General features: G+C 66.3%; 9 protein-coding genes across 9 annotated transcripts in view; 5 read left to right on the top strand and 4 right to left on the bottom strand.

Moving 5' to 3' along the window:
- Window positions 1–277: 277 nt before the first annotated feature.
- On the top strand, window positions 278–797 carry CHLNCDRAFT_137063 (hypothetical protein; the record flags this gene model as incomplete). Its single annotated transcript, XM_005845377.1, has 3 exons — window positions 278–433; window positions 573–647; window positions 744–797. 3 exons carry the CDS (start codon window positions 278–280, stop codon window positions 795–797), a joined length of 285 nt encoding a protein of 94 aa, XP_005845439.1.
- A 109-nt stretch (window positions 798–906) lies between these two features.
- Window positions 907–2,035, top strand: CHLNCDRAFT_137062 (hypothetical protein; the record flags this gene model as incomplete). The annotated part of the gene is made up of 7 exons (XM_005845376.1): window positions 907–966; window positions 1,062–1,157; window positions 1,243–1,329; window positions 1,460–1,537; window positions 1,627–1,708; window positions 1,853–1,932; window positions 2,015–2,035. 7 exons carry the CDS (start codon window positions 907–909, stop codon window positions 2,033–2,035), a joined length of 504 nt encoding a protein of 167 aa, XP_005845438.1.
- Window positions 2,036–2,523: 488 nt separating this feature from the next.
- CHLNCDRAFT_137061 (hypothetical protein) lies at window positions 2,524–4,621 on the top strand (the record flags this gene model as incomplete). The annotated part of the gene is made up of 9 exons (XM_005845375.1): window positions 2,524–2,661; window positions 2,822–2,857; window positions 3,012–3,057; window positions 3,219–3,283; window positions 3,474–3,590; window positions 3,741–3,827; window positions 3,950–4,027; window positions 4,163–4,336; window positions 4,481–4,621. 9 exons carry the CDS (start codon window positions 2,524–2,526, stop codon window positions 4,619–4,621), a joined length of 882 nt encoding a protein of 293 aa, XP_005845437.1.
- A 1,476-nt stretch (window positions 4,622–6,097) lies between these two features.
- On the top strand, window positions 6,098–9,330 carry CHLNCDRAFT_137060 (hypothetical protein; the record flags this gene model as incomplete). The annotated part of the gene is made up of 11 exons (XM_005845374.1): window positions 6,098–6,167; window positions 6,383–6,466; window positions 6,639–6,715; window positions 6,918–7,001; window positions 7,161–7,280; window positions 7,472–7,583; window positions 7,776–7,877; window positions 8,014–8,103; window positions 8,231–8,286; window positions 8,438–8,822; window positions 9,092–9,330. 11 exons carry the CDS (start codon window positions 6,098–6,100, stop codon window positions 9,328–9,330), a joined length of 1,419 nt encoding a protein of 472 aa, XP_005845436.1.
- Window positions 9,331–9,797: 467 nt separating this feature from the next.
- Window positions 9,798–12,451, bottom strand: CHLNCDRAFT_36553 (hypothetical protein; the record flags this gene model as incomplete). Its single annotated transcript, XM_005845248.1, has 8 exons — window positions 12,298–12,451; window positions 11,847–12,185; window positions 11,608–11,714; window positions 11,225–11,366; window positions 10,843–10,972; window positions 10,593–10,661; window positions 10,321–10,415; window positions 9,798–10,097 (listed from the first exon to the last, which is right to left on the bottom strand). The coding sequence occupies exons 1-8, from the start codon at window positions 12,310–12,312 to the stop codon at window positions 9,798–9,800; spliced, it is 1,197 nt and encodes a 398-aa protein (XP_005845310.1). The 5' UTR covers window positions 12,313–12,451.
- A 248-nt stretch (window positions 12,452–12,699) lies between these two features.
- On the top strand, window positions 12,700–14,312 carry CHLNCDRAFT_137058 (hypothetical protein; the record flags this gene model as incomplete). The annotated part of the gene is made up of 6 exons (XM_005845373.1): window positions 12,700–12,807; window positions 12,933–12,977; window positions 13,100–13,198; window positions 13,383–13,712; window positions 13,876–14,024; window positions 14,180–14,312. 6 exons carry the CDS (start codon window positions 12,700–12,702, stop codon window positions 14,310–14,312), a joined length of 864 nt encoding a protein of 287 aa, XP_005845435.1.
- Window positions 14,313–14,477: 165 nt separating this feature from the next.
- CHLNCDRAFT_137057 (hypothetical protein) lies at window positions 14,478–17,654 on the bottom strand (the record flags this gene model as incomplete). Its single annotated transcript, XM_005845247.1, has 8 exons — window positions 14,478–14,612; window positions 14,772–14,866; window positions 15,036–15,122; window positions 15,334–15,408; window positions 15,505–16,156; window positions 16,286–16,839; window positions 16,975–17,331; window positions 17,447–17,654. 8 exons carry the CDS (start codon window positions 17,652–17,654, stop codon window positions 14,478–14,480), a joined length of 2,163 nt encoding a protein of 720 aa, XP_005845309.1.
- A 243-nt stretch (window positions 17,655–17,897) lies between these two features.
- CHLNCDRAFT_137056 (hypothetical protein) lies at window positions 17,898–20,676 on the bottom strand (the record flags this gene model as incomplete). The annotated part of the gene is made up of 10 exons (XM_005845246.1): window positions 17,898–18,037; window positions 18,153–18,200; window positions 18,366–18,542; window positions 18,658–18,889; window positions 19,075–19,499; window positions 19,701–19,812; window positions 19,935–19,969; window positions 20,175–20,265; window positions 20,433–20,501; window positions 20,647–20,676. 10 exons carry the CDS (start codon window positions 20,674–20,676, stop codon window positions 17,898–17,900), a joined length of 1,359 nt encoding a protein of 452 aa, XP_005845308.1.
- Window positions 20,677–22,770: 2,094 nt separating this feature from the next.
- The window catches only part of CHLNCDRAFT_137054 (hypothetical protein), a gene marked incomplete at both ends in the record, with an annotated part of 5,918 nt that continues 5,674 nt past the window's right edge, over window positions 22,771–23,014 (bottom strand). Inside the window, one exon of the mRNA XM_005845245.1 lies at window positions 22,771–22,875. Within this exon, the coding sequence (XP_005845307.1) occupies window positions 22,771–22,875 (105 nt within the window). The remainder of the gene's footprint in view (window positions 22,876–23,014) is intronic.

Raw genomic sequence — 23,014 nt, 5'->3', positions numbered from 1 at the left:
GTGCCGTGATAAGCTTAGCGGTTGGGCAAGCTGGGAATAATTGAGAGGACTGCAGGGCCTCTTGTCCAGTTGGCGTGCTAAGCCCAGCACGCTGGCACAGCACAAACACCTTTTGGCCATTGGCTTGCATCACCTGCGTGCTTACCACCGTGTGCCTGCAACGGGAACAGGGGCAAGGAGCTACCGAGGACGACGGGCAACTCTTCTTGCTCCTACCCAAGCCCCCAGGCCCACAAACGCATTTGCCCGATCCTGAAAAATTCAGAGGTTGCAGCCCATGCGCACAGCTGCGCTGCTGGGGCTGCTGCTGGCGGCGGCGGCGGCCTCGCTCGCGCCGCTGGCTGCCGCGGATGCGCCCCAGAAAAAAGGCAAGGTTGTGGGTGGGCCCAAGGATGCCGTGCGACCCGAGGACATCCCATACATCAAGTGCCAGGTAAGGGGGCGCTGGAAAAGGGCCGCGCCAGCCACCCACCGCCACCCGCGCTGCCGCCCACCACCTTCCTTCACGTCGCTCCTGCACGTACTGCTGCATGCTTGTGGCTCATGTTTGCAATGCAATGGCTGGGGCGCAGGTGTGCCAGCTGCTGTCCAAGAATGCGTGGCTTCAGGTCAAGGAGATGAAGAAAGCGTCCACACCTGCCAACCCCGTGAGCCTGGCAGCATGCATGCCTTGTGGGAGCTGCCGGGACGCTGGCCGCCACCCCTGTTGCAGGAACCTCACGCCTAGGCTCGCCCCCATGCAGGTGGACGAGAACAAGGTGATCGAGCGCATGGAGAAGATCACAACAGGCGAGTAGACTCGTCTCCTTCTCTGGAGTCAACACGCCTCTCTCCGCCGCAGCCGCAGCCTGACTCGGCAACCGCAGCTGCCTGCCTGCTGCAGCCTGGCGGCCCGAGGGCGAATGGATGGCCAAGCTGGACCTGGTGGAGGAGGGGGACAAGCTGGTTGTGAAGGAGATGGGGCAGGTGTGCTGCTGCTGGGCTGTAGCAACTAGTCCATGAGGCATGCACTGGGCCACCAGGCATCCACCCACTGGCTTCCTGCCCCTGCACTGCCGCAGGTTGGCAACTGCGGGTCTGAGTGCAAGACTGTGCAGCTGGCGGCAGAGCGCATCATGGGGGAGCACGACACCGACATCGCTGAGATCCTGTTCACAGTGTGCTCACTGCACTGCTTTGGGCCTGCTGAAGGGCTCCCGGCCGCGCTGGAATCCCAGCATCTTTGCGCCGCTTGACCCGCAGGGCAAGATGAATCGCGCGCAGTTCAACAGGTGGCTGTGCTGGGATGAGTCGGAAGCATGCAAAAAGGATGCGCCGCCGCTGCCAAATGTAGGGCTCCGTTGGAGATGCGGGTGGTGTGTGAGGGTGTGATTAGGGCCTGCACTGCACCGCAAAGCACGACCCTGGGCAAGTGCCCTTCTGACTCCTAGCGGTCCTGCCGACACTGCTGCAAGTGCAGGGCCGCAAGCCTGGCCCGCCGTTTGACCCGCGGCAGGAGGGCGACCAAAGCATCGATGCCATGCTGGGCGGGCTGGAGGTGCGTGCTTTGTGGAAGGTGCAGCCCGTGACCGCCAGTGTGTGATGTGCCCGTCGTGCGCATCTCCTGGCGCCCCCGGCCTGGTGCAGGACAAGGGGCTGGCCAACAACAAGAAGCTGCGGGAAGAGCTCATGGAGAAGCTGGGGGTGAAGGAGGCAGACCGGGTGGATGGTGAGTCGCCTGGGGAAGCTGAGTTATTTGTCTTTCATGATACACATGGGGATCCATTGAGGCACGCTTGGTTGCAGCGCCCAGGGAGCTAGCATCTCTGTGGTGGCTTCATGGCTTGCCTGCCCTGCTCCCGGCTGCCTGCAGACGATGATATGTCAGTAGACGCAGCGCTCAAGCGGGCGATGGCTCAGGCGGAAGCGGGCTACGTCCCCCCTGGTGGCCAGGTGTGTGCTTGTTCGGGGGCTGACGGCAGGGGTGCTGATGCCAATGCTCACCTATGTGGGTGACCTGCTTCCTCCTGTGCAGGACGCCTGGGACGAATTGTGAGCTGCTGGACGTCATGCTATTGATGAAATGAACCCATGTTTTGCACCCTGTTTCATTCTGTCTCTGAGCTCATTTTCCACCTGACGAGCCCTACCTGCAACCGCCGCACAACCGCCAACACACCGCTGGCAGATTTCCTCCCATGACGTTGTAAATCTACAGAGCTGAATTGCAGGGCAGGTAATATGCCTGCCACACAGGCTTCGCCACACAGGCTTCGCGCGCCACCGCGGTCGCTGTACGGCTGTACATGTTGCCACGCAGGCCGGGCCCGTGCGGCCGGTGTGCAGGCGCCCGCGCATTGCAGCAGATCGTGCATTATTGGCTGGCATCTGAGGTGAGGCGGCAGGCGCAGTGCTTGCGCTCCCAGGATTGCTGAGCTCTCTAGGCGCTCAGGCGTGATCGCGGCATCTCACGCTTGCCACGCCCGTGAGCTTGCAGGTGCTGCAGTGGGAGCAATGGGCGCCGCTCGGCAAGCGCTGTTGGCGATGGCGGCGGCAGCCTTCGTCGCTGCCGCCGCCGCTCAGATGGGCGGCATGGGGGGCATGGGTGGCATGGGTGGCAGTGGGCCGCCCAAGGAGAAGCCACGGCTAGCTGACATCCCGTACATCCAGTGCCAGGCAAGAGTCACAGGGCCGCGCAGAGTTTGCAGCAGCTGGCACTGCCGTGCACCAACCCGCAGTCTTCCATGCACAGACCACCAGCTGCTGCGGCCTAGCGCTTCTGGAAGCTCCTAGGTTCCTTGCTCGTCTGCCCGGTCTGAATGTTTACGCGTCCGCTGTGCAGGTGTGCGAGCTGCTGACCAAGAACGCGTGGCGGCAGGTCAAGGAGATGATGAAGGCAGCCAGCCCAACAAACAAGGCGCGCAGCGGGCAGCGGCTTGTTTGTTCCATGCGGCCTCATGTCCTGTTTGCGGTGCGCATGCGCGGTCCATGCGCTGAATCGGCAGTGCAATGTGCGTGTTATGTGGTTGCAGGTGGATGAGATGAAGATCATCGAGCGAATGGAGAAGATCACCACAGGTCAGTGACTCAACTGAAACTGAAACTGAACTTGCTGAGACGCTGCCTCTCCTGGCCCCAGCTGCCTGTTGATCGGGCCCAAGACCAGGCCCAATGCATGTGCAGCTGGCTGTCTGAATCTCACGAGCGTGGCTTGGTATCATTCTGGTTGTTCGGTGCAGCCTGGCGGGCCGAGGGCGAGTGGATCGCCAGCCTGGACCTGGTGGAGAAGGGGGACAAGCTGGTTGTGAAGGAGATGGACCAGGCGAGGCGCAGCATGCGAGCACATCGGGAGCAGCACATCTCTCTCCCACCTGCAGTTGCGCTGCAGAGCCCTTTGCATTGAACTCCACACCTGCTGGGCAGGCCAGTCAGCCGCTGGTGGCATGTGAAGTCGCTGTTCGTTCTTTGAATGCCGTTGCCGCGCGCTACCGCAGGTGGGCAAGTGCGGGGTGGAGTGCAAGACGATTGAGGCGGCAGCGGAGCGCATCATGGGGGAGCACGACACCGACATTGCTGAGATGCTGTTCACGGTGGGCTTGGTGCTGGGGCTGGTGGGCTGCTAGCTGCACCTGCGCTTGATGCAGTGCTTGCACCTGGGCTTGAGCTCCAGGGTTCAGCCACGCCAGGACGTGCACACTCGCCGGGCCCCCGTCATGCAGCAGCCACTCACCCACCTGCTGGTGCCGGTGCCTATCCCACAGGGCAAGAAGACGCGGGCCCAGTTCAACAACTGGCTGTGCTACGAGGAGACGCAAGTGTGCAAGTACAAGCCGCCGCCGCTGCCCAAGGTGCGGCAGAGCAGCTCTGTGATGGCTCAGCCCCCGCCTGGATGCGCTTTCTGTGGCCTATGAGAGAGGATCGGTTCAGCTCAGCCTCGTACGTGCGGCCCTGACCGTGTGTGTCCCTGCAGGAGCGGCCGCCGGGGCCGCCTTTTGAGCCCATGGCGCAGGGTGACCAGAACCTGGAGCGCATGATGGGAGAGATGGAGGTGAGGCGCTGCGCTGAGGCTGCTGCGGCTTGGCATTCAGGCCGGGGTTCCACCGTGCCAAGCTGGGCCAGCTGCCAACGGTCTGGGCCTGCTACGATGCCCAGGGCCGGCTTCCCTGCTGCCTGCGCTGTGCAGGACAAGGGCCTTAAGGGCAGCCTGTACAGCCGGGACGACCTCCTTTCCAAGTATGGGATGCCGGAGGGGCACGAGGATGATGACGAGGATGCTGATGACCCGGCCGACTTTGAAGGGGAGCCCATCGACTGGCACCACATCGAGGGCGGCAAGGAGCCATACACGACGCGCACGGTGCGCCGCGGCTGCCGTGGCTGGTCGATCGTTGCGGCGCATGCGCCCGGTCCCGTCTGCCGCAGCCATGTGAGCCGGCGCCGGTCCTTCCTGCTGCTGTCAAAGGCGCTGACGCTGTGCGCTGCTTGGCGGCCGGCCTTGCAGAATGTCCAGCGCGTGGCAGGGGCGGCCAAGGAGGCGGCTGCGGCCGCACGCGACGGCGTCAGGTCGGCGGCGAAGAAGGCGCGGAGCATGTGGAAGAAGTTCCAGTCGGGGCAGAAGGCCAAGGACAAGCAGGAGCTCTGATGTGCTGGTTTCTGGCAATCTCTTGTTTAAAAAATAAAGCACTGATACCTGCTCGGCCAAAGCGCCGGCATGGCGTAGTGCTCGACGGGCAGGTACGGCGCCAGCTCTGTCTCCTCCTGGGGCAAACAGTTTTGCCCCATCTGAGCTTTGCATTATTAATGGCATCTGAATACACCAATCACAGCGGAGGGAGTCCTGGAGCCGACGAGGCTTGGAAGAAGGAGGGCTCAGTGTTTGGGGTGCGTTCGAGTCTGCGATCAGGGAGTGTTTGCAGGCTCTTCACCTTGTAAATGTATGTCGAGTGAGGAGCGAGAAGCATCGAGACATCTGTTGCCGCCTGGGCGCCGCCGCCGCCGCCGCAGCAGCCAACCGCACCGAGCTCAGCTCCGGCGTGACCTCACTTCTCCTCAGGTCGTCACCAGGTCGTACCGCCCCTTCGATGACCCGAATCCACACGACCCCACCAGCGTGGTGCTGGGCCGGGAAGAGCTGCAGCAAGCCGACAATGCACTGCTGGCGGCGGATGCACTGCTGGGCGCCGGTTTGCCGGTGCGCCGCTGTCCTGCGCTATTGAATTTCGTGATCCCCACAGGCTGACAGTGCACAAGTCCGTCGCCTACCGCAGAAACAAAAAGAACAGAAGGTGAACTACGTCCGGCGCAACTGGTTTCAAGCCAGCAGGGCAGACGCCATGTATGCGGTTGCCTGCATCACCAGGCAAGTTTGGCTGCCTGGCCCACCGCCTCCAGCGGGCAGCTGGTTGGCTGCATCACACAGTGAGGCTCACAGCTAATGGTGCTGCAATTTTTCCTCCAATGCAGGCACGAGGAAACCGGGCTGCCCTGCGACTGCATGGCGGGGGGCACAGCCTGGGCGGTCCTCATGGCGGCACGGCTGGGCAAGCCTGTATACGTGTTTGATGACGAAGAAGGACGTCCAGGATGCAGCCGGCGGTGGTACCGATTCGATCACGGCACCGGCCGGATGGTGCTGCTGGCGGCGCCGCCCACCCTGCCGCGGCAGTTTGCGGGCATCGGCACACGGTCCTTGGGTTCAGCAGGGACCGAGGCCATACGGAAGCTGTATGAAAGGACCTTTGGGGAATGCTGTTGTAAGCTGTGCGACTGAGAATTGGGGCATGCGACGGATGCATGCGCAGCCGCCGCAAAGAAGGTGCGCTGCCACCCACAGCGCGCAGGGCGGCGAATGCATGGGGCGCCATTATTGCACCCCAGCGGGGCCATGCTTGTTTTCGGATCAAACACCATCCTCCTCTCGACCCCCACCAGGCGCGCCGCCGTCTGCAGTTCTCGCTGGCGGGGTGGAGTGTGGCTGAGCACTGTACCAGCACCTCGTTGCTCGAGCGCAGCAGCGAGCCCTGCTCACTGTGACACCTGCAGCACCCCAGGGTGCAATCCAGCGCCAGCCGAGGGCTCGGCTGCGTCTTATCCGCGGGGTTTGCAAGCACCGGCAGCAATGGCGCGGCCCTCGTCGGGCGCCCTGGTTCTGGTGCTCCTCTGCTTGGTGGCCGCAGTGAAGGGCGAGGGTGAGCACCGGCGGCGGTTTCATCGCTATCGCCCGCCCCGCCGCCGCCGCTGTCCCGCGCGCACCTCCACAAGCAGTTTTGATGTGCTGCTGGGATGTGCACAGCTGCCGGGTTTCTGCTCCATTGTGGCCGCTGACCGCGACCTAGAGGCTCCGCCATGGCGCCCTCCACCCACCCTGCCTCCTAGAGGCTCCGCCTCTCCCCGCGCTTCGCAGTCATGCCAAGCGGCAACATGACAGACCCCTGCTACACAGACCCAGCAGCCGACGCCTGCGCCGGCTTTGAGCGCAGCGCCGCAGGTGCTGGGAGGCTGCTGCCGCTGGTGGTGCTGCGTCTCCGCCTGGCGCCGCCTTGACTTCTTGCCTGTACCCTGTACCTGCGCCTGCCTGGTACGGAGCTTGCGTACCAGGCGCGCCCAATGTGTCGGCTGGCAACTCCACTGCTGCGCCTCCCCACATCCCGCCCCTGCAGACTGGACTAGCGACCTGGATACTCTGTGCCAGGAGATGCCCTTTATGATCGGGTGCTCCATGTGGACGCAGTGCCAGGTGCGGCATCCAGCCAGGCGGTGGTGGCGGGCAGCGGCAGCAGCAGCGACAGCAGCGGCAGCGCTGACTCAAGAGGACTGCCCCAGCGCGTGCCTCTGGTGGCTGGCAGAGGGCAGCCATGCGGGGCTGGGCTGTTCGTCCTGTGTGCTGGCAGGCGGCCCCCAACGCATCTGCGCTTGCCTGCTGCGCTGCCTGACCACAGGCTGGCCAGGCCAACGTCGACTCGCCCTTCTGCTCCCCGGCCTCGCTCGTGGGTGACATCTGTGTGGCGGACGCGATGAGCAAGGTGCGCCCGCCCTCCTGCCGATGCCATGCCATGCTGGCTGGGCCGCCTGCCGCTGCCCGGCTGCAGCAGCGCCCTCGCCGGGCTCACCCGGCTGCTGCCCCGCTCGCTCGTTTGAATCCAGCTCACTCACCACAGCCAAACTGCCCCAACCCACTGCAGATGTATGGTTGCGAGGCTCACAACGCGCTGTGCACAAACACCACCAAAGTGCAGCAGTGCCTGCAGCCCGGCGTGGCGCCCAACGTGCCGACCACTTTCCAGACAAAAGCAGACATTGACGTGAGCTGACGGCGGCTGCTGCTGCAACCAGTCAGCCCGCTGAGCCAGTCGTTGCAGCGGGTGCCGCCGGCGGGGGCCCTCCCGTGGGCCCTCCGCCGGCCTCGTTGCCGGGCCCAGGCTGCCCGAGAGCAAGGCAGCACCCCACTCACCCACACGTGCACGCTCCGCACACCCGCTTCCTTCTGCTGCAGGGCGTGTGCACCAGCCACTCCATGGACGGCTGCCAGAACTGCACCTCGGTCGGGCGCACCAACTTCAAGGCCTGCCCCGAGCTGTTCAATATCTACTCCAAGCTCTGCATCTGTGAGCCCCGCCTTTAATTTCCTGTTACGAGCTTACGAGCTTGTGCCTGTCGTGCTCCACTCGCCTGCCTCGCTGATGCCAGGCAGCAAGGGCGCACGGGCACCACCGGCTCCCTGCCTGCCCACCGTGCTCGCACGCCGCATGACGCCTGCGCTCTTGCTTGCCCGGCCTGCCTGCCTGCCTGCCCTGCAGCCATGCCCGACATGTCGCAGTGCCAGAACTGGCAGGTGTTCTGCAGCAACCAGACCCTGGCAGCCGCCTTCCCCATGTTTTGTTCCGGCGACGCGGCAGACGGTGCGTGGTGCACGCTCCGCCCTCCCGCCCTCCCTGCCAGCCTGGCCCTCGCCAGCAGCCAACCCTGTCCCGGAGTGTGCCTGCACGTGGCGTGGCATTCTACATGGCATGTGTTTTTGTGGCTGTGCGCTCGCAGGCAGCAGCAGCGCGCTCCCTCCTATGAAGATGTGGATGCACCAGAGCACGCGAGACATCTTCTTGTTCAAGGAATGGGTGCCCAACAGCAGTGAGTGGCGCGGCGGTCCCGCCGCCTGGGTGGATGTACCTGGATGCACAGAGGTGGAGGTCAATGCCCTGCTGATGCCTGGCCTTCACCTGTGCCCCTCCGCCTCCCTCTCCCTTGTGGCTCGCAGCCGGGCAGTACATCGGGCTGTGCATCAGCATGTGCGTGCTGGCAGTCTTCACGCAGGTGGGCAGCAGTTCTCCTGGCCTGATCTTGCACGGCCGGGCTGGGCACACCCCTGCCTTTCCGCCTCTCCCCATCACAGCTCCTACCTCTGGCATCGGCCCCAACCACATCCTGTTCTTGTGCACTCCCCTCCGTGTCCCCACACCTGCAGTTCCTCAAGGCCGTGCGGCTGCGGGTGGAGATGCGATGGTCGGCAGAGGCGCGCGGGCCGTCGCTGTGCTGCGGCCTGGAGAACGGCTCGCCCTCTGCGGCCTCCTCCGACAGCGCCGCCTCCGGCTCCGCCGGCGGCATCAAGCCCTCTGGCAGCAAAGACTCGGAGCTGGCAGAGGTGCCCACGTGCTGCGGCGGCGGCGGGGCCGCCGTGGCCCCCGACGACGGCACGCTGGTGCCCACCAGCCGCCGCGCGCCGTGGCGGCGCGGCTCCGGCCAGCAGGGCGCCCTCGCCTGCTGCGGCGTGCAGCTCATCACCCGGGCCCAGGCCCGCCGCAACTTTTGGCGCGCGGTCTTCACCTTTGTGGTCATGCTGCTTGACTACTGTGAGTGAGGGGAGGGTGGGCCTCCAGCCCGGGATGGGGTGGGCCTTTGACAGGAAACAAAGCAGGGGCAGTGCCGCCGTTGCCGTTGCCTGCCTCTGCCCTGCCTGGCCTGCGGACCTTGCCGACCCGGGCGTGCCTGCCTCTGCCCTGCCTGGCCTGCGGACCTTGCCGACCCGGGCGTGCTCCTGGGGGCCCAGGAGGTTGCATGCAGCCAGTGCGGCCGCTTATTGAGCCCCGCCTCCCTCTTGCCCCACTTGCCCTGTGTGCAGCGCTGATGCTGGTGGTCATGACTTTCAACGTGGGCGTCATCCTGGCAGTTTGTGGCGGCTTTGCGATTGGCGCGCTGCTGTTTGGGCACGCAGGGGAGCGGCCCAGCGGGCCCATCGTGCGCCAGGTGGCACCTGTGGGCGCCTCCAGCGAGCTGGAGACTGTGTTTGTGGAAGGGGCGGCCTGCTGCTCCGGCGGCTCGGGCTGCGGCGGCGGCGGCCATAGCGGCGGCCAGCTGTGAGCGCCCGTGCCACAAAGCTCGGTGCCGTTGACTTTTGCTGGGTTGTTTCTTGCTCCTTACTCCTGCTTGCCTGCATTTTCCCCTTGTTCACGTTTTTGTCACATGCTTATGCCCCTCTCTTGAGCTCCCCGTTGTTCCTCCACCCATTCACCTCCTTGTGTATTCCCTTTCTCCCGCTTGCACGCATACCAGCCTTTGCACCTGCACTTTAGGACTGGCCATTGGTGCAACTTGTGAGCATACAACATATAGATCGGCAAAGTAGAAGGCATTTCAGGTCAGCTGGCTGCGGGACAGGATTTCGTGAAGGATTGGGCAAGGGGCACCGCAGTGTTGCCGAAAACACAGTGTCAATATCAGCGGTGTCAACAGTGGTGGGTGGTATTCGGTGATTGTTCTGATGGGGTGAGGTGCCTGGCAACTTTGGGGTTGTGCCCGCGCCCGCTGCGGCGGAACCGCGGCGCAGCTCACGCCGTGGCGCCGGCCGCCGCCTCCCACTCCTCCAGCGCGGCAGCCACGGCGGCGATGTGCTGGCGCTTGGCCACGTCGTCCAGGAAGCTGGCCCGGAAGCCGGCGGCCGCCAGCTGGGCCAGCTGCGACGCGCTGAGCCCGGCCACATTCGCAAGATAGGTGTAGTTGGCGTTCACGTAGCCGCCGCCGCTGTCGGCGTGGAAGAAGTAGGCGGGGTCATCGGAGTTGACCGTCACCGCCACCTTGGTGTCCTGCAGCAGCTGGCGCAGCTTCTCCCCCAGGCTGCCGGGGTAGACCTGCAGGCGGCAGGGAGGCGCGGGGGGCATGGCCAGGTAGTGGTGGGTGATGCGTGCCTGGCCAAGTGGCCTCCTTGTCCCTCCCTCAGGCGCGCGGTGTGTGATACATGTGGGCCACCGTGTGGCCATCCTGCGTCCCAGCAGTGCCCCCAGCGCTCGGCACGGCACCCGCCAAATGCTCGCCGGCGCCCCCCTGACCAGCCGACCGTCCCCCGCCACCCACCTGGAGGCACAGGTTGCTGAGCGGGCAGACGGTCAGCGCCACCTGCGTCTCCTCCAGGTGCGCCACCAGCTGCGGGTCGTCTAGGCAGCGCACGCCTGCGGCAGGGGAGGGCAGGGGCTGTCTTGCTTCAGCACAGGGCTGGGGGCCATTGCGTTGTGTGCGCGGTGGTGGTGGCGGTCGGGGTGGGGTGCGGGCGGAGCGGGGAGGGAGGTCACGTGGCAGCTCCCAGGGCGCGGCAGCAGCAGCCCCGCACTGCAGCAGCTGGCTCGCACCGTGGTCCACTCTGTCAACCTGCAGGTCTTTCATGGCCGACCAAATGTTCTCGGGCCCGCCCTCCTCACCTGCAGGCAGCGAAGAGCAGGCCCAGGCAGGCACCGGCGTGGCTGAGCATCGTCGAGCGGGGCACCGGCCGGCGGGCGCCCGACAAGGGCGCCACCTCGCTGCCCCGGCTGGCACTTGCTCGCTGGGCCGATGAGCAACACAACTCGCAGCCGCAGCCGCAGCCTGCTGGCGGGAGCACACCTGCGTGTGCCATGCGCTTCAGCCCGAGCTCTCCGGCCTTCTTAAACACCTCGGTAAACAGGGAGGGAGGGTAGCCGTGCTCAGCAGAGTCCAGCCCCACACCCGAGATGTGCTGGAGGTAGGGCACTGCCTGCGGCACGCCACACGCACGGCAGCGGCAGGGGTCGGGCTGGGTGGGAGGTGTTGATGCCGGTGCCGGGCATGCTGGGCGAAAAGGCGCGGCTGACCAGCTAAGGTGGCCAAGCCAGCAGCTGCCCCGCCGCTGTCGCCGCATGCGGCTACTGCCAAGTGGCCGGTGCCGCCGCCTGCCCAACCCCACCCGCCACCAGCATCCCCACACGCACGCACGCAGGCACGCAGGCATGCGCACATCCACCGGCACCTGCTGCAGCACGTCGGCAGCTGACTCTGCCCCTAAGTCTCGCATGAAGCACATGATGAGGGAGGCAGTCAGGCCGTGCCGCGCAGGCGCCTCCTCCACCGCCCGCTGCAGCCCCGGAAAGAAAGTGGAGAAGGGGACGCCCCTGCGGGTGAGAGGGCCAGTGGTAGGGGCCGGTGTGACGGGGACGCACGTCGGGCAGCGCTGCTGGGGAGCAGCAGCTGGCGCTGCCGCCGTTGGCGAGCGCCATGCATGCAGGGCAGCGGCCCTCTGTGCGCCATCCCTGCTGTACCCGTGTTGCGGGGGCCGGTGATGGGAGGCGCTGCCATCACGACCTGTGCGCACAGCGATAAGCTGCCGGGGACCATGCGCGCCCCCATGCTCACCTGTTGAGGTGGGCCTGCGGGTCAAACATGATCTCTGTGTGGCGCACGCCCTCGGACGCCGCCCGCGCCAGGTATGCATCCGTGAGGTCGAAAAAGTCTTGCTCCGTCTGCAGCGGCGCACCAGGAAACGTGCCCACACGCTCAGCTGAAAAAGCACGGTCACACTGCAGCACCGCCCGGCAGGCGCTCGGCTGCTCCCGAAACACGCGCGAGCAGCAGAGGGGGTTGTGGTGGCGCACCAGCAGCACCGACATGCCCTCGTAGTACAGGTTGAGGAAGTCTTGGAGGGAGGTGAAGGAGGCGCGCGCGTCACGGGCCGCCTGCACGTCGGCGTATGGCACCGTCACGTGGTTGCGCGCCGCCAGCGCCATCATCAGCTCCGGCTCCAGGCTGCCCTCCACGTGCAGGTGCAGCTCGGCCTTGGGCAGGCGGGCTATGAAGGCGGTCAGGTCGCGGGCCTGCGCCGCAGCCGAGACGGCGACCAGGGCAGGGCGGGGGCAGCGGAGGCGGCGGTGGCGACGGGCGGCGGCGGTGGCGGGCCATGGCGCTCGCCGCGTGGAGCGTAGCAGCGCGGCCTGCTGATGCACAGCAGGCGAGCGACAGGAGGCGAGTGACCAGTGGGGGCGGGGGCAGGACAAAACGCTGGGAATGGGGTAGGGCTTCAGGCGCTCCCGCACTTGGTTTCCCTACCTGCTGGGCAGACATTTCTACGTGGCTTGGTAGGCTGGGGGAGTCACAATTGAGGTGCAAGGAAGCCGTCGACAGCCCCGACTGCGAGTTTCGATGTGCAGTGCAGCGGATGGTGTGCCAGAGGCGAGCGGGGGCAATCCACCAGTCGAATCACGGGTCGCATATGCGAAAGGGAGCGCTGCAAGCTGCCCAAACCGCCCACCAGTGGAGGGCGCATCACGCCCAGCAGCAGCAGCATCGAAAAGGTTAACCTTCAGCGCATCGGGTATTGCCTACGTGATCAGGGCCTTGCAGTTGCCTCCCTGAAGGGCAGAGCCGCCTGCCACAGCACAGCCGGTGCTCGCCTCCTCAAAGAACGCGCTCACTGGGTTGCAGCATTGTATACAACTACCAGCACGCCCGATGCTGGCCTTAGCCAGGCACCGCAGCGCGCTGCGACAAGCACTGCCCGCAGCGGCCCAGGCTCTGGCTGCACAGCTGCAGCAGGAGCGTGGAATGAAGTTGTTCGAGGTGGGACTGTGATGGGATGGGGACGAGGGCTTTGGGTCGCCCAGGCGGGCTGAGGCGGCGGTGCCTAGTGCCGCCACAAGTGGCAAGTTCGTGACCTGGCTGCAGCTGGCTGCTTGCCACTGCAGATCTTCAGCAAGGAGCAGCGGGCGAAGCGCAAGGCGCAGCTCAAGGTGGGCGCAGCCGCTGCACAATGCTGCTCGCAGCATCCGGTGGCGGGGTCCGTGCTTGCCCTTGTTTGCGATCAGGTTCACATTGAACTTCTGTCGAAGCCGCTGCCTGCTCGTGGTTTCAGGAGGAGATGCAGCGGGGCTATTTCGACGACTTCCGGGACTTCAGAGACAGCAAGGGCAAGGTGTTCCGGGCGCCCGAGCGGCTGGTGCCCGCCTCCCATGTGCGTGGGCGCTGCTGTTGCTTTTTGCGCTGTTGCTTTGCCCGCTGGCTGCGGCATCTGCGCCTGCCAGCCTGCAGCAGGCTGCCGCTGGAAACACTGTGGGAGCCTGGACGTTTGTATCAGCAGCAGCTGTTGACTGCTACCAGATGATTGAATGTCTGGCCACCGCCGATGTGGCCTGCAGGCTCCGGCTTTCCCACGCATGCAAGTGGTGCAGTCGGATGGCAGCCCCGCCACATTCCCGCCCCCCGATGCCAGCAGCAGCAGCAACAGCGACAGTCAGGAAGCAGCAGGCGCAGCAGCGGCAGCAGCAGAAGCTCCCAGCAGCAGCAGCAGCAGCGGCGACGGTGGGGAAGCAGGTGGCGGCCTGCAACCGTGCGCAGCCAGTCTGGTGTGCCTGGCATTCCGGGCGGGGGCGCAGCCAATGCTGGAAGCGTGGGCATCACCCTTCAGCGAGCACTTCCAGGGGCGCAGCGGCGTGGCTCTGTACGAGCTGGCAATAGTGGAGGGCATGGTGAGGCGGCCTCCACGCGCTGGCGTGCTCCGCTGGGACTGTGCCGGGGCCGTGTCGTTGCTGCTGCCGCTCCCGTGTCCGCGGCGGCCTGCTGCACCTCGCCCGCTCTGCATGCATGTCTGCGCCCTCAGCTGGCTGCCGTGTGCGTGCCATGGCCATGCAGGTCCTGCGCATGTGGCCCTTCAAGCAGCTGCTGCTGCGCAGCGGGGCCGGCGCCGCCGCCAAGTATGCCCTGCCCTGCCGCCACCTGCACCACTTTGGCGACATGCAGGCGCTGCGCCAGGCGCTGCAGCTGACCAACCTACTGACCGGGTGCGCGCGTGGCGGCAGGGCTGGCAGGCAGCCTTGGGGGCGTGGCCCTGGCAGCCTGCCCGCATGCCAGGGCATCTGCCCGGAGCCCCGCATCTGCACCTGCTTGTATCCCGCCAGCGCTGACTGCCCATGACGTGTCACGCCCTGCTCAGCAGGTACGTGTTTTTGGTGGACTCCCGCGGGCGGCTGAGGTGGCGGGGCAGCGGCAACCCCTCGGCCCAGGAGCTGCAGACGCTGCTGCGCTGCACCGAGGAGCTGCTGGCGCAGGAGCAGCGGCAGCAGCGCTGAAGCCCTGCAGCCGAGCACTTGCCGCTAAATGCAATGTTGCCGCTGAGATTCATGTAATCCAGCTGGCAGTCCACTGTTCGCGCCGCCGCTTTACAAGGGTTTGCCCATGCATGGGGCCGACAACCGCTGCAGCCAACCGGCGGCAAGCGGGCAGGCACTGCAGCGCTACACCTTCTGCCGCTTTGCTGCATTGCCAAACGCGCTCAGCTGCACCTGGCACTTCTGGAGGTGGTTGGCGCAGACGAGGTGGTGGATGAACTGCTCCAGAATGAACACGCGGCTGCAGGCCAGGCAGCAGAACTGCACGCAGAGGCAGGGCAGCGGGCGCCAGAGCAGGGGTGCGATCAGCATGCCCAACCTGCACCTCGATCAGCTGCATGCCGGGACAGGCGCTTTCACACAGCACTGAAGAGTGCCCTCCCGCGGGCGCATGCCGACAGCCTGCTGCACGCAGCACACCTGCTGGCTGCGCTGCTCGGGGGTCAGCTTGACCTTGGGGCTGCCGCCAGCCACACGGCTGATCTGAGCCTCCCGGTTCCGCGCAATCACGTTGCCTGCAAGGCAGCCACGGCAGCACGGGGGAATGCTTCGCCCCTGATGTGCCGCCGTCCAGCGGCGTTCAAACAGGCTCGCGGCCGCATGCAGGGCTGCCAAGCATGCGCAAAGTCAGCCACCGTTTGCTGCAGCTCCGCCTGGCGCCCATGCCCGCCCCTGATGGCACACCTGTGTATGCGCTGTACACTGAGCGGCATGTGTCTGCATGCTGCTGCTGGGACTGGTGCTCCAGGTAAGCCTCCTGCGAGGGAAACACTGCAGGGAGGCAGGCAGGAGACGGGGCGCGCGGGCAGGGAACCCAGGGCAGGCGGCAGGCAACAGAGGGTCAGCAGGTTTGGTGGGGCAGGCGGCAGGGCAGGTTTCAGTGACACTGCACATGCGCGCTGCTGCAGCTGTCGGTGGGAAAGATGGCTGCAACAAAAGCGTGCCTGCAGAGCACGCGCGTGCCCGCCACCCCGGCACGCACCTGCTCTGCAAGGCGGGCAGCAGTACGGCAGCTGCCCGGCAGCTGCCTGCGCCACGATGTCTACGGGGTCGGCGCCTGTGCAGGCAGTACAAGCCACCACAGCGTGAGCACAGCGGCATGCACACGACTTGGCTGCACTCAAACGCCAGCGCACGTGGTCACACGGCCCACCTTCGGCCACCGCAAACGGCAGCGTCTTGGGCGGGCGGCCGGGGGCCGTGTCGGCGTGCGCCGTCGCCAGCTGCTGCCACTGGTGCAGCTTGCGGCGGCCAGCCTCGCCTGGCGACGCCGCCTGGCGCTGCTGGGCACGAATGGAGGCAGCCACTGCCAGCCAGGGAGGCAGCTCCTCTGCTGCCGCCTCGGCCTGCGCTGCGTCATGCTGCTCCTGGCTGCGCTGCTGAGGAGGTGCGCCAGCAGGCACAGCAGGCGCTCGAGGCGCGGCCGCCGGCTGATCGCTGGCCTCTGCCACCGCAGCTGCGGCCCGCTGCTGTTCCCTCTGCTGCTGCGGCGGCTGCTTCTGCTGCGGCTTCTCCTGTTGCTGCTGCGGCTTCTGTTGCTGCTGCTGCTTTTCCTGCGACGCTGGCGCTGTGGTGATGGCCCTGCCTGCTTTCGGCTGGGCGCCTGCCGGTGCCGCTGCACTGGTCAGGCCGGCACTCAGAGCTCGCGCTGCGGCAACGGCAGCCGCCACTTGAGCACCAGCGGACCCGGCGAGCGGCGGCTGGGCCTGCTGAGCCTCCCCCTGCACCCCACGAGCCCCGCCAGGCACCGCCGCCTGCTGCAATGACGGCTGCTGCCAAGAGGCAGGCTGCGCAGGCAGGTGCAGCTGCGGCGGCGGTGGAAGCAGCACCTGCCCAGCGGCAGCTTGCTGCGGGGATGGAAGGGGCCGAGGCGGCGCCACGCTGGCGGGTGATGGGACCGCGGCTGCCTGCACAGCCTGCGGCTGGGCACGCACAGGCTGCAGCTGGTCGGCTGGCTGCTGGTCCGGCTTGGGCGCCTGCTGCTGCGCGCGCAGCGAGAAGCCCGGCGGGACGCGTCTGTCGTCTGCCGCCTGGCGGCTCGCAGGCTGCCGCGGGTTGGCTGGTGGCGGCGGCGGCGGCGCCTCGTCCTCCTCGCTGATATCCATGACAGAGGAGGTGGAGGGAGAGCGGGCGCGACTCGTGGCGCCCGCCACGTTGGCAGCCGCAGCAGGCACCGCCTGCTGCTGCTGCTGCTGCGGTGGCGGCGGCGGCGGCCGGCCTGGCCCCGATGCACCCTGTGGCGACTCCAGCGGCGGCGGGGGCGCCGGCTGGTGTGCCACCGAGGGCGACATGCTGCGTGGCTGGGGCACCGCCTGCTGCTGGCTGTGCAGCTGCACCGCCGCAGAGATCTCGTGGCGCAGCTGGGGCAGCAGGCGCTGCTGCAGCTCCTGCCGCAGGCTGGCCTCGATCTGCTGCTTGAAGTCCTGGAGCAGCTGCGGCAGCGAGGCGGCGGCAGCTGCGTCTGCTGTGCCGGCAAGCGCCGGAACTGCTGCGGCCGCCGGTTGGGAGGCGGCAGTAGCTGGGCATGGCACAGCCGGCTGCGAACCAGGCAGCTCAGCGGCATCTCTGCGAGGAGCAGCCTGGTGTTTTAGTTGCTGCTGCAGCTGGCGCCGCCCCGCATCACCCGCCTGCCACTTGGCCTCAGCCTCCGCTGCGCGCTGGTCGGCAGCCGCAGCCCGCGCCTGGACCGCCTGCACCTGCTCTTCTGCGGCGCGTGCCGCGGCGCTTTGCTCCCGCAGCTGCTCCTGGATGGCTGCTAGCTCGGCACTTTTGGCATCCAGCTGCTGCCGCAGCCGGGCGGCCCTCCACTGGAGCTGCTGCGAGGGCGAAGGCTGGGCAGCTGTGACGTCGCCGTCGGCGGCTGCCGCAGCGGGCCCCACCTCTGCTGCCTGCGGAGCTGCTTCCAATCGCAGGGAGGCTTCCACGTGAGGCTGTCCCGCGCCTAGCCTTTGAAACTCGGTGCACTTGGCCTCTAGCTGAACTGCAAACGGGCAGGCAGCGAGGGGGAAGCGGCACAAGCAGCGGCACGGTGACAGGCGGCAGCGAGCGGCGGCAGCCCAAACCCGGCAGCCAAGCATCGGCGCAGTGGCACTCACCGATGTATCCCCACAGGCGTTTGATCTCTGCATCGTCCACGGCTTGGACTTCCCTGAGCGCTGCCCGCAGGTCGGCGTTCTCCTGTCGGGCTAGTTGCAGCTCCAGCAGGCCATCGCCTGGAATCGAGTGCAGCACACGCTCCACAGCACTATCGACCAGAGCCGCCAGCTGCTCCTGCAGAGCCTGCTCCACATGAGCCTGCTCCATTCAGGGCAGCTCCCCGTGGCTGTCCCAGCACCTGTCGATCGATGTGAGATCGTGTCGCACTCGCGAGGAGGGCGCCGTCCCATTGTGGGGCCCGTCTCCGCCGCTGAGCTGGCCGCCGCCGCCGCCACCCACCACAGTGTGCGAAACAACCTCATTGACGGCTCAACAGGGACAGGTCCCAACTCGTAGTACACAAACTGGACTTGCAACTCGCAGAACGGCTGGTCCTGATTTATACTGCCGTCATGCATCCCAGGCCACGCAGGTCGGCGCCGGCGCCGTGGCTTTCGGCGCCACCATGAACAAGCCGATGCCATCCATGAACTCCAGCCAGGCGATGGTGGTGGGCAGCACCAGCAGGTTGCCCAGGAACACATTGGTCACTGCGACGCAGGCCGAGAGAGGTGGTGCAGGAGGCAGGCAGGCGCGTGTTGGCTCAACGACAGGAAGCATGAAGGTGCAGCGGGCCCTGCCGACTCCATGCAGCAGCAGCCCCACCTGCCACGTCCTCCCCAACAGAGTACGTCTTGCTCAGCGCAAAGGCGGCTGCAGGGAGCAGGCGGAGGCAGAGGTCACTTGCGAGTGACTCTTGACTCTGAGAAGGCGCTGCCGGCATGCTGGGTCCGCTGGCTGCATGCAAAGCCGTTGCCCACTCCACTCCCCCCCACCCACACACACACCCCTGGGCAACACATGCGTGCGGGGCCTCACCTGCTGAGACAGGCAGCGTGGCCACGAGCACCGCGGCCCGCGCATTCGCGCCCTCCAGCCCCACCGCAAAGCAGCAGCCCACCATGAGAGCCGGCACCAGCACCAGCTTCACCGCCATGTAAGCGGCGGCCCGCAGCCACCCGGTGGCAATGGGCCGCGGCCTCACCATCCACATGCCTGCAGGCGGGAGGCAGCGGCGGGGTCTCTGGGTGATGACCCAGCATCCGGAGCGGCAGGCAGCCGCCTGTCCGGCCCCAGCACGCATGCCTGCTCGTGTGTTCGCCCCTTGCACGCACGGGCTGCTTGCCTGTGGCAAAGAATGCCACCGGCTCGGTGCAGCGAGCAAAGTACTCGAGCAGCAGGAAGATGAAGCCGGCTCCCACGGCGTAGGTGCAGTTGGGCTGGGCCGGCAGGGTGCCAGGGTTGAGGTATCGGGGCCCCAGGGTGGAAAGGGAGAGCACCAAGCCGAGGCCCACACCCCACAGCACGTGGTTCATCACTAGGCGCAGCCCCAGGCGCTGGCCCTGCAGCAGAGAGGGGCGCGGCAGCCAGCGGCATGAGACGACACGGCGGCGGGACAAGGCAGGGTGCCAGCATTGCGGCAGGGCCAGCAGGGCAGCAGGGCTTGCTGGGGAGGGCAGCAGGCACGGCAGCAGCACCGGCAGGCATCCATGCACTGGACCAGCATCGTGGCCAGCCCGACCAGCACCTGCTTGCGCGTCATGTGCCACCCCATGCAGCCCAGCAGGCGCTGCCTCATCATGTCGCCCAGGCTGCTGCGCCCCGCGGCCGCCGCGCCGCGGGGCGGCGGCACGCTGCTGGCATCCACCACCGACAGAACCGTGGGCTGCTGCTTGGCCGCAGCCAGCCGCTTGGACCCGTCCCCAGCGCGCTGCGAGCCGTCATCGCCGCCACGGCGCCGCTCCGCCGCAGAATCCTGCCCCTGCGGCTGCGGCGGCGCCTGCTGCTGCTCCGGCAGTGCGCCATGGATGGTCTGCTGGCGCCAGGTGTGCACCTCAAAGAGGATGAGCATGAGCGGCAGCTGAAAAATGAAGGAACTGATGCCTGCCACCACCCCCAGGTTGGCATATTGCGGCCCCAGCAGCGCCCGGAGCAGCGGCGTGCCCAGGATCACTGCATGGCCAATGGCAGGCGGAGGAGTGGAGGCGCACAGAGGTGAACGAGTGGGTGTGGGAGCACAGGGCAAGGCCACCGCACTGCTGGCCTGCTGCGTTCCATCCATGCGGCCTCAATTTTGCCGTGCAGGCATATGAGCACGAGCCTAGCTTCCAGCGGTGTGCCAACTCCAGCCACTGCCGCAGCAAGCTCTCTCACCTGTGCTGATCCAGGTGGTGCTGAGCCAGTTGGCGGTCACTTCGCCCAGGGAGCGGCGCAGCAGCCCGCCAAACACCAGGGCGCAGGCAGCCAGCATGATGCCCCGCATCATCTGCAGCCAGCGGGAACAGGAGTGGGGAGGTGTTTGGCGGATGGGATGCCCAAGTGGGCCGCCTGCAGCGGCGCTGGTACGGGCAGCAGCCCTGCTGGCAGTGGCCAGCTGATGAGACGCACGAGGAACGCGCCGACAAAGCGCCAGATGTCGGCCTCTGCAGGGGCAGCGTGGGGCGCACGGCGGCCGCAGCCGGTTGGCTCGAGGGCTGGGGCACAGCAGGCCATCCCTGGCTCGCCGTGCGTGGAGTCGCATGCTTGCCTTATGCTGCAGCTGCTAGCATTGCCTGGCCTCGCAGCTGCCCTGCCTGCGCGCAACCTGCCCTGCTTACCCTCCCTTGCACTCACTGTAAGTCTACTCACTGTAGAGGTCTGTCTTCAGGCCCAGCCCCAGTATCACGCTGGCCGGCAGCGTGAACTTGAACAGGAAGACGTTGAAGATGCGCATGTCGTCCTGCGCGTGCCAGGGGCGGGGTGCATGCATGCGGGGCGTGCTGTGGAAGGAGGACACAAGGACGTGCGTCGGCACGGCTGGATCCCCAGGCAGCAAAGGCGGGGTGGCAGGCAGCTGGTGGGCGCCAAGGCGGATGAGGGAGGCGGCGCAGCGCCAGGCGCAGATACCTGGCGGAAGACGAGGGTGCGCCACACTGACAGGGCTCCAGCGGCCATCACCAGCAGGATGGCCAGGTCCTGCACCGGGGAAGGGGTAGGGGCATGTATGGTGCGGGCGGCACCGGAACGGGGCGCTGGCGGCGCCAGCAAGCGCTGCATGGGCGAGGGGAAGAGAGTGATGCCATCGCCGATGGCAGGGCCAGGCAAAGTTAGCGGGGCACACCTGGTTGAGGACATCCTGGAACTCCCACATGGCCGCCGTGTGGAGCTCTGTTGGTCGGCAAAGCGGAGCAGGCGGCGGCGGCGGGGGCAGTGAGTGGGCAGTGTCGGAAGTTGGCTGCACGGCGCGTGGGCAGCGCTCACTGCTGCGCAACTATTCCACTCGAGGGCAACGAGTTCGAGAATCGATATGAGCCGCGGGTTCGTGCTGAGTCAGACGGCTCCGAAAGAGTCCTTGGCTTCGGGGCGCCGAAAGGGACAAGGCGTATACGCAATTGCGCGACTACCACATTTGCAAGGCTGGAAGATTGGGGTTCTGGGTGCTTTTGGTGTTGCGCAGGACCCAGCATGTCCTGCTGTGCTGTGCTTCGCTCGGTTGGCATGCATGGGCGCTTTTGGCCCAAATTTGCATCAACCATCCTGCCCAATTTGTTCATTTTCGCAAAGGTGTTGCCAGTGTGACACAAATTGATGCAGTGCAAACAAACAGTCAAGGGCAAGGCCAGGGAGCGACGCAAGCGCCGGGTTCCAGGTACACGCAGGGCACAGGCAGGGCAGGGGGTGGTGCGCTAGTTGCGACGCAACAGGGCGGGGCTTGAGCCGCCGTGTCAGGTGGTGCAATCATTCATGCCCTCCCCCCAGCTAGGCTGCACGCGCTGCAACAAAAACAGCTCTAGCCGTGGACGCCGCGCCAGTGGCTCAGCCGGCGGCGCGGTCGGCAGGCGGGCTGCTTTACTTGGCGCGAGCCTTCCAGAACTGCAGCTCCGCAGCGACCACAGGGATGGCAACGCCGCCAAGCACAACCGCGCCCACGCCCAGGCCCATCTGCAGCATGAAGCAGGGGGATGCAAGTGGGTCATACACAACGATGTCACCCAAGTGTATGCTTCTCAAAATTGCACATGTGCGTGCTGTCCCTCTGGACCGCTGGCCCAGCCTCCGCCCGAGCTGATGCCCTCGAGCGTGGCACGGCGCGCACCTTCAGCTTGCGGTTCTTCATGGCCGGCAGGTTGTACTGCAGCACAGGCGCAATCAACACGGCGGTCAAGTGCGGTCGGCGCCATTGGCGCGAGGGCGGGGCGGGTGGGAGGCGGCAGGCGGGCATCCTGGGGATGGGCGCACATACCCCCTAACACCTGCTGGCGCTTGCAGCCGCAGCTGCTCACCATGTTGGGGGCGTGCTCGTAATCTGCGGCCCTCACGGCGCTAGAGTGGAACCCCCGGCGGGCCAGCTTGCTGGCGGCCTGCGCGATCCTCTGCATGGTGCCTGAAGTCGACCCAGCGGCGGGGGTCAAGCTGCAGTGAGCGAGCAGGCTGCGCCAGGCGAGGGAACAGGCTCTGTGGCCGCTGGCAGAGGACACTGCCAGATGCAACCTGGGCGGTCTGGGCCAGGCACGGCAAGGGTTGAGCGGCGGTGATGACGTGCCGGGCTCGGAGGAAAGGCGCCGTTTGCTTGCGCAAACGTCGCTTGCAGCGGCATCCGATAGTCACTTTCAACCCCACAAGACACGAATACAGAGATTTCTGGGACAGCTGAATGTTCCGCCATTTCGACACAGCACATGTTGAACATGCAAAGACCTACAGAAGTCTATTGGCATCACATGTTCTGCCGGCAATGTTGCAATGCTGCTGTAGGCGGGCAGGCTGGCCCTGGCGCGACCCATTCAGTGTGCCGTCGGCACTGCCCACCGTGCCGCTCCCACCATGCCGGCAGTCTCATCGGTGTCACAGGTCACAGCTTCTGATGGCGAAGAGGAGAGGATGACAAAGCGCCAGGCACTCACAGCCAGCCCACAGCCGGCCCACACTTGGGGGACAACAAGACACATCAAAATTGCAGCGCTCGCGATCGGTAATAAGTAAAGCTCAATGAAAGGCAGGGCGGGAAGACAAGCAACACGTAAAAGTATGGACACAACGCCAACAGCTGACAGTAATGCAAGGGGGCTGACGTGCCGCTGATGCGGCGGCGTGCATCTGCGTGCATCTCGCAAACTAAATCATACCCCCCCGGGCTGGTCAACCTGCTGACCAATCAACCGGATCTGCTCTGCTCCAGTGGCACCATTCGTCGTGGCACCATTCGTCGCTGCCGCCGCCGCTGCCACTCCGGAGGGCCCCAACCTCACTCCACGTTGGCCACCCGCTGTTTGAGGCGGTCCAGAGTGTCAACCAGCTGCCCGCGGGCCGCCTCCGCCTGCTCCACCCGCCGCACCTCGGCCGCGGTCAGCTGCAGCAGGGCGAGGGGCATTACAGCTTGCATGGCCCCCTTCCCTTGCTCAAATCCAACGCAGCCGCAAAGCTGGCCGGCTGGCTGCGTCTGGATTTCTCGCAGCCCCATGCTGCTGGGGGCGCATTACCCTGGGCCC

This window comes from Chlorella variabilis (genome assembly GCF_000147415.1).
Source record: "Chlorella variabilis unplaced genomic scaffold CHLNCscaffold_18, whole genome shotgun sequence".
NCBI lineage: Eukaryota > Viridiplantae > Chlorophyta > Trebouxiophyceae > Chlorellales > Chlorellaceae > Chlorella > Chlorella variabilis.
This window is presented reverse-complemented; position numbering and strand designations above follow the sequence as displayed.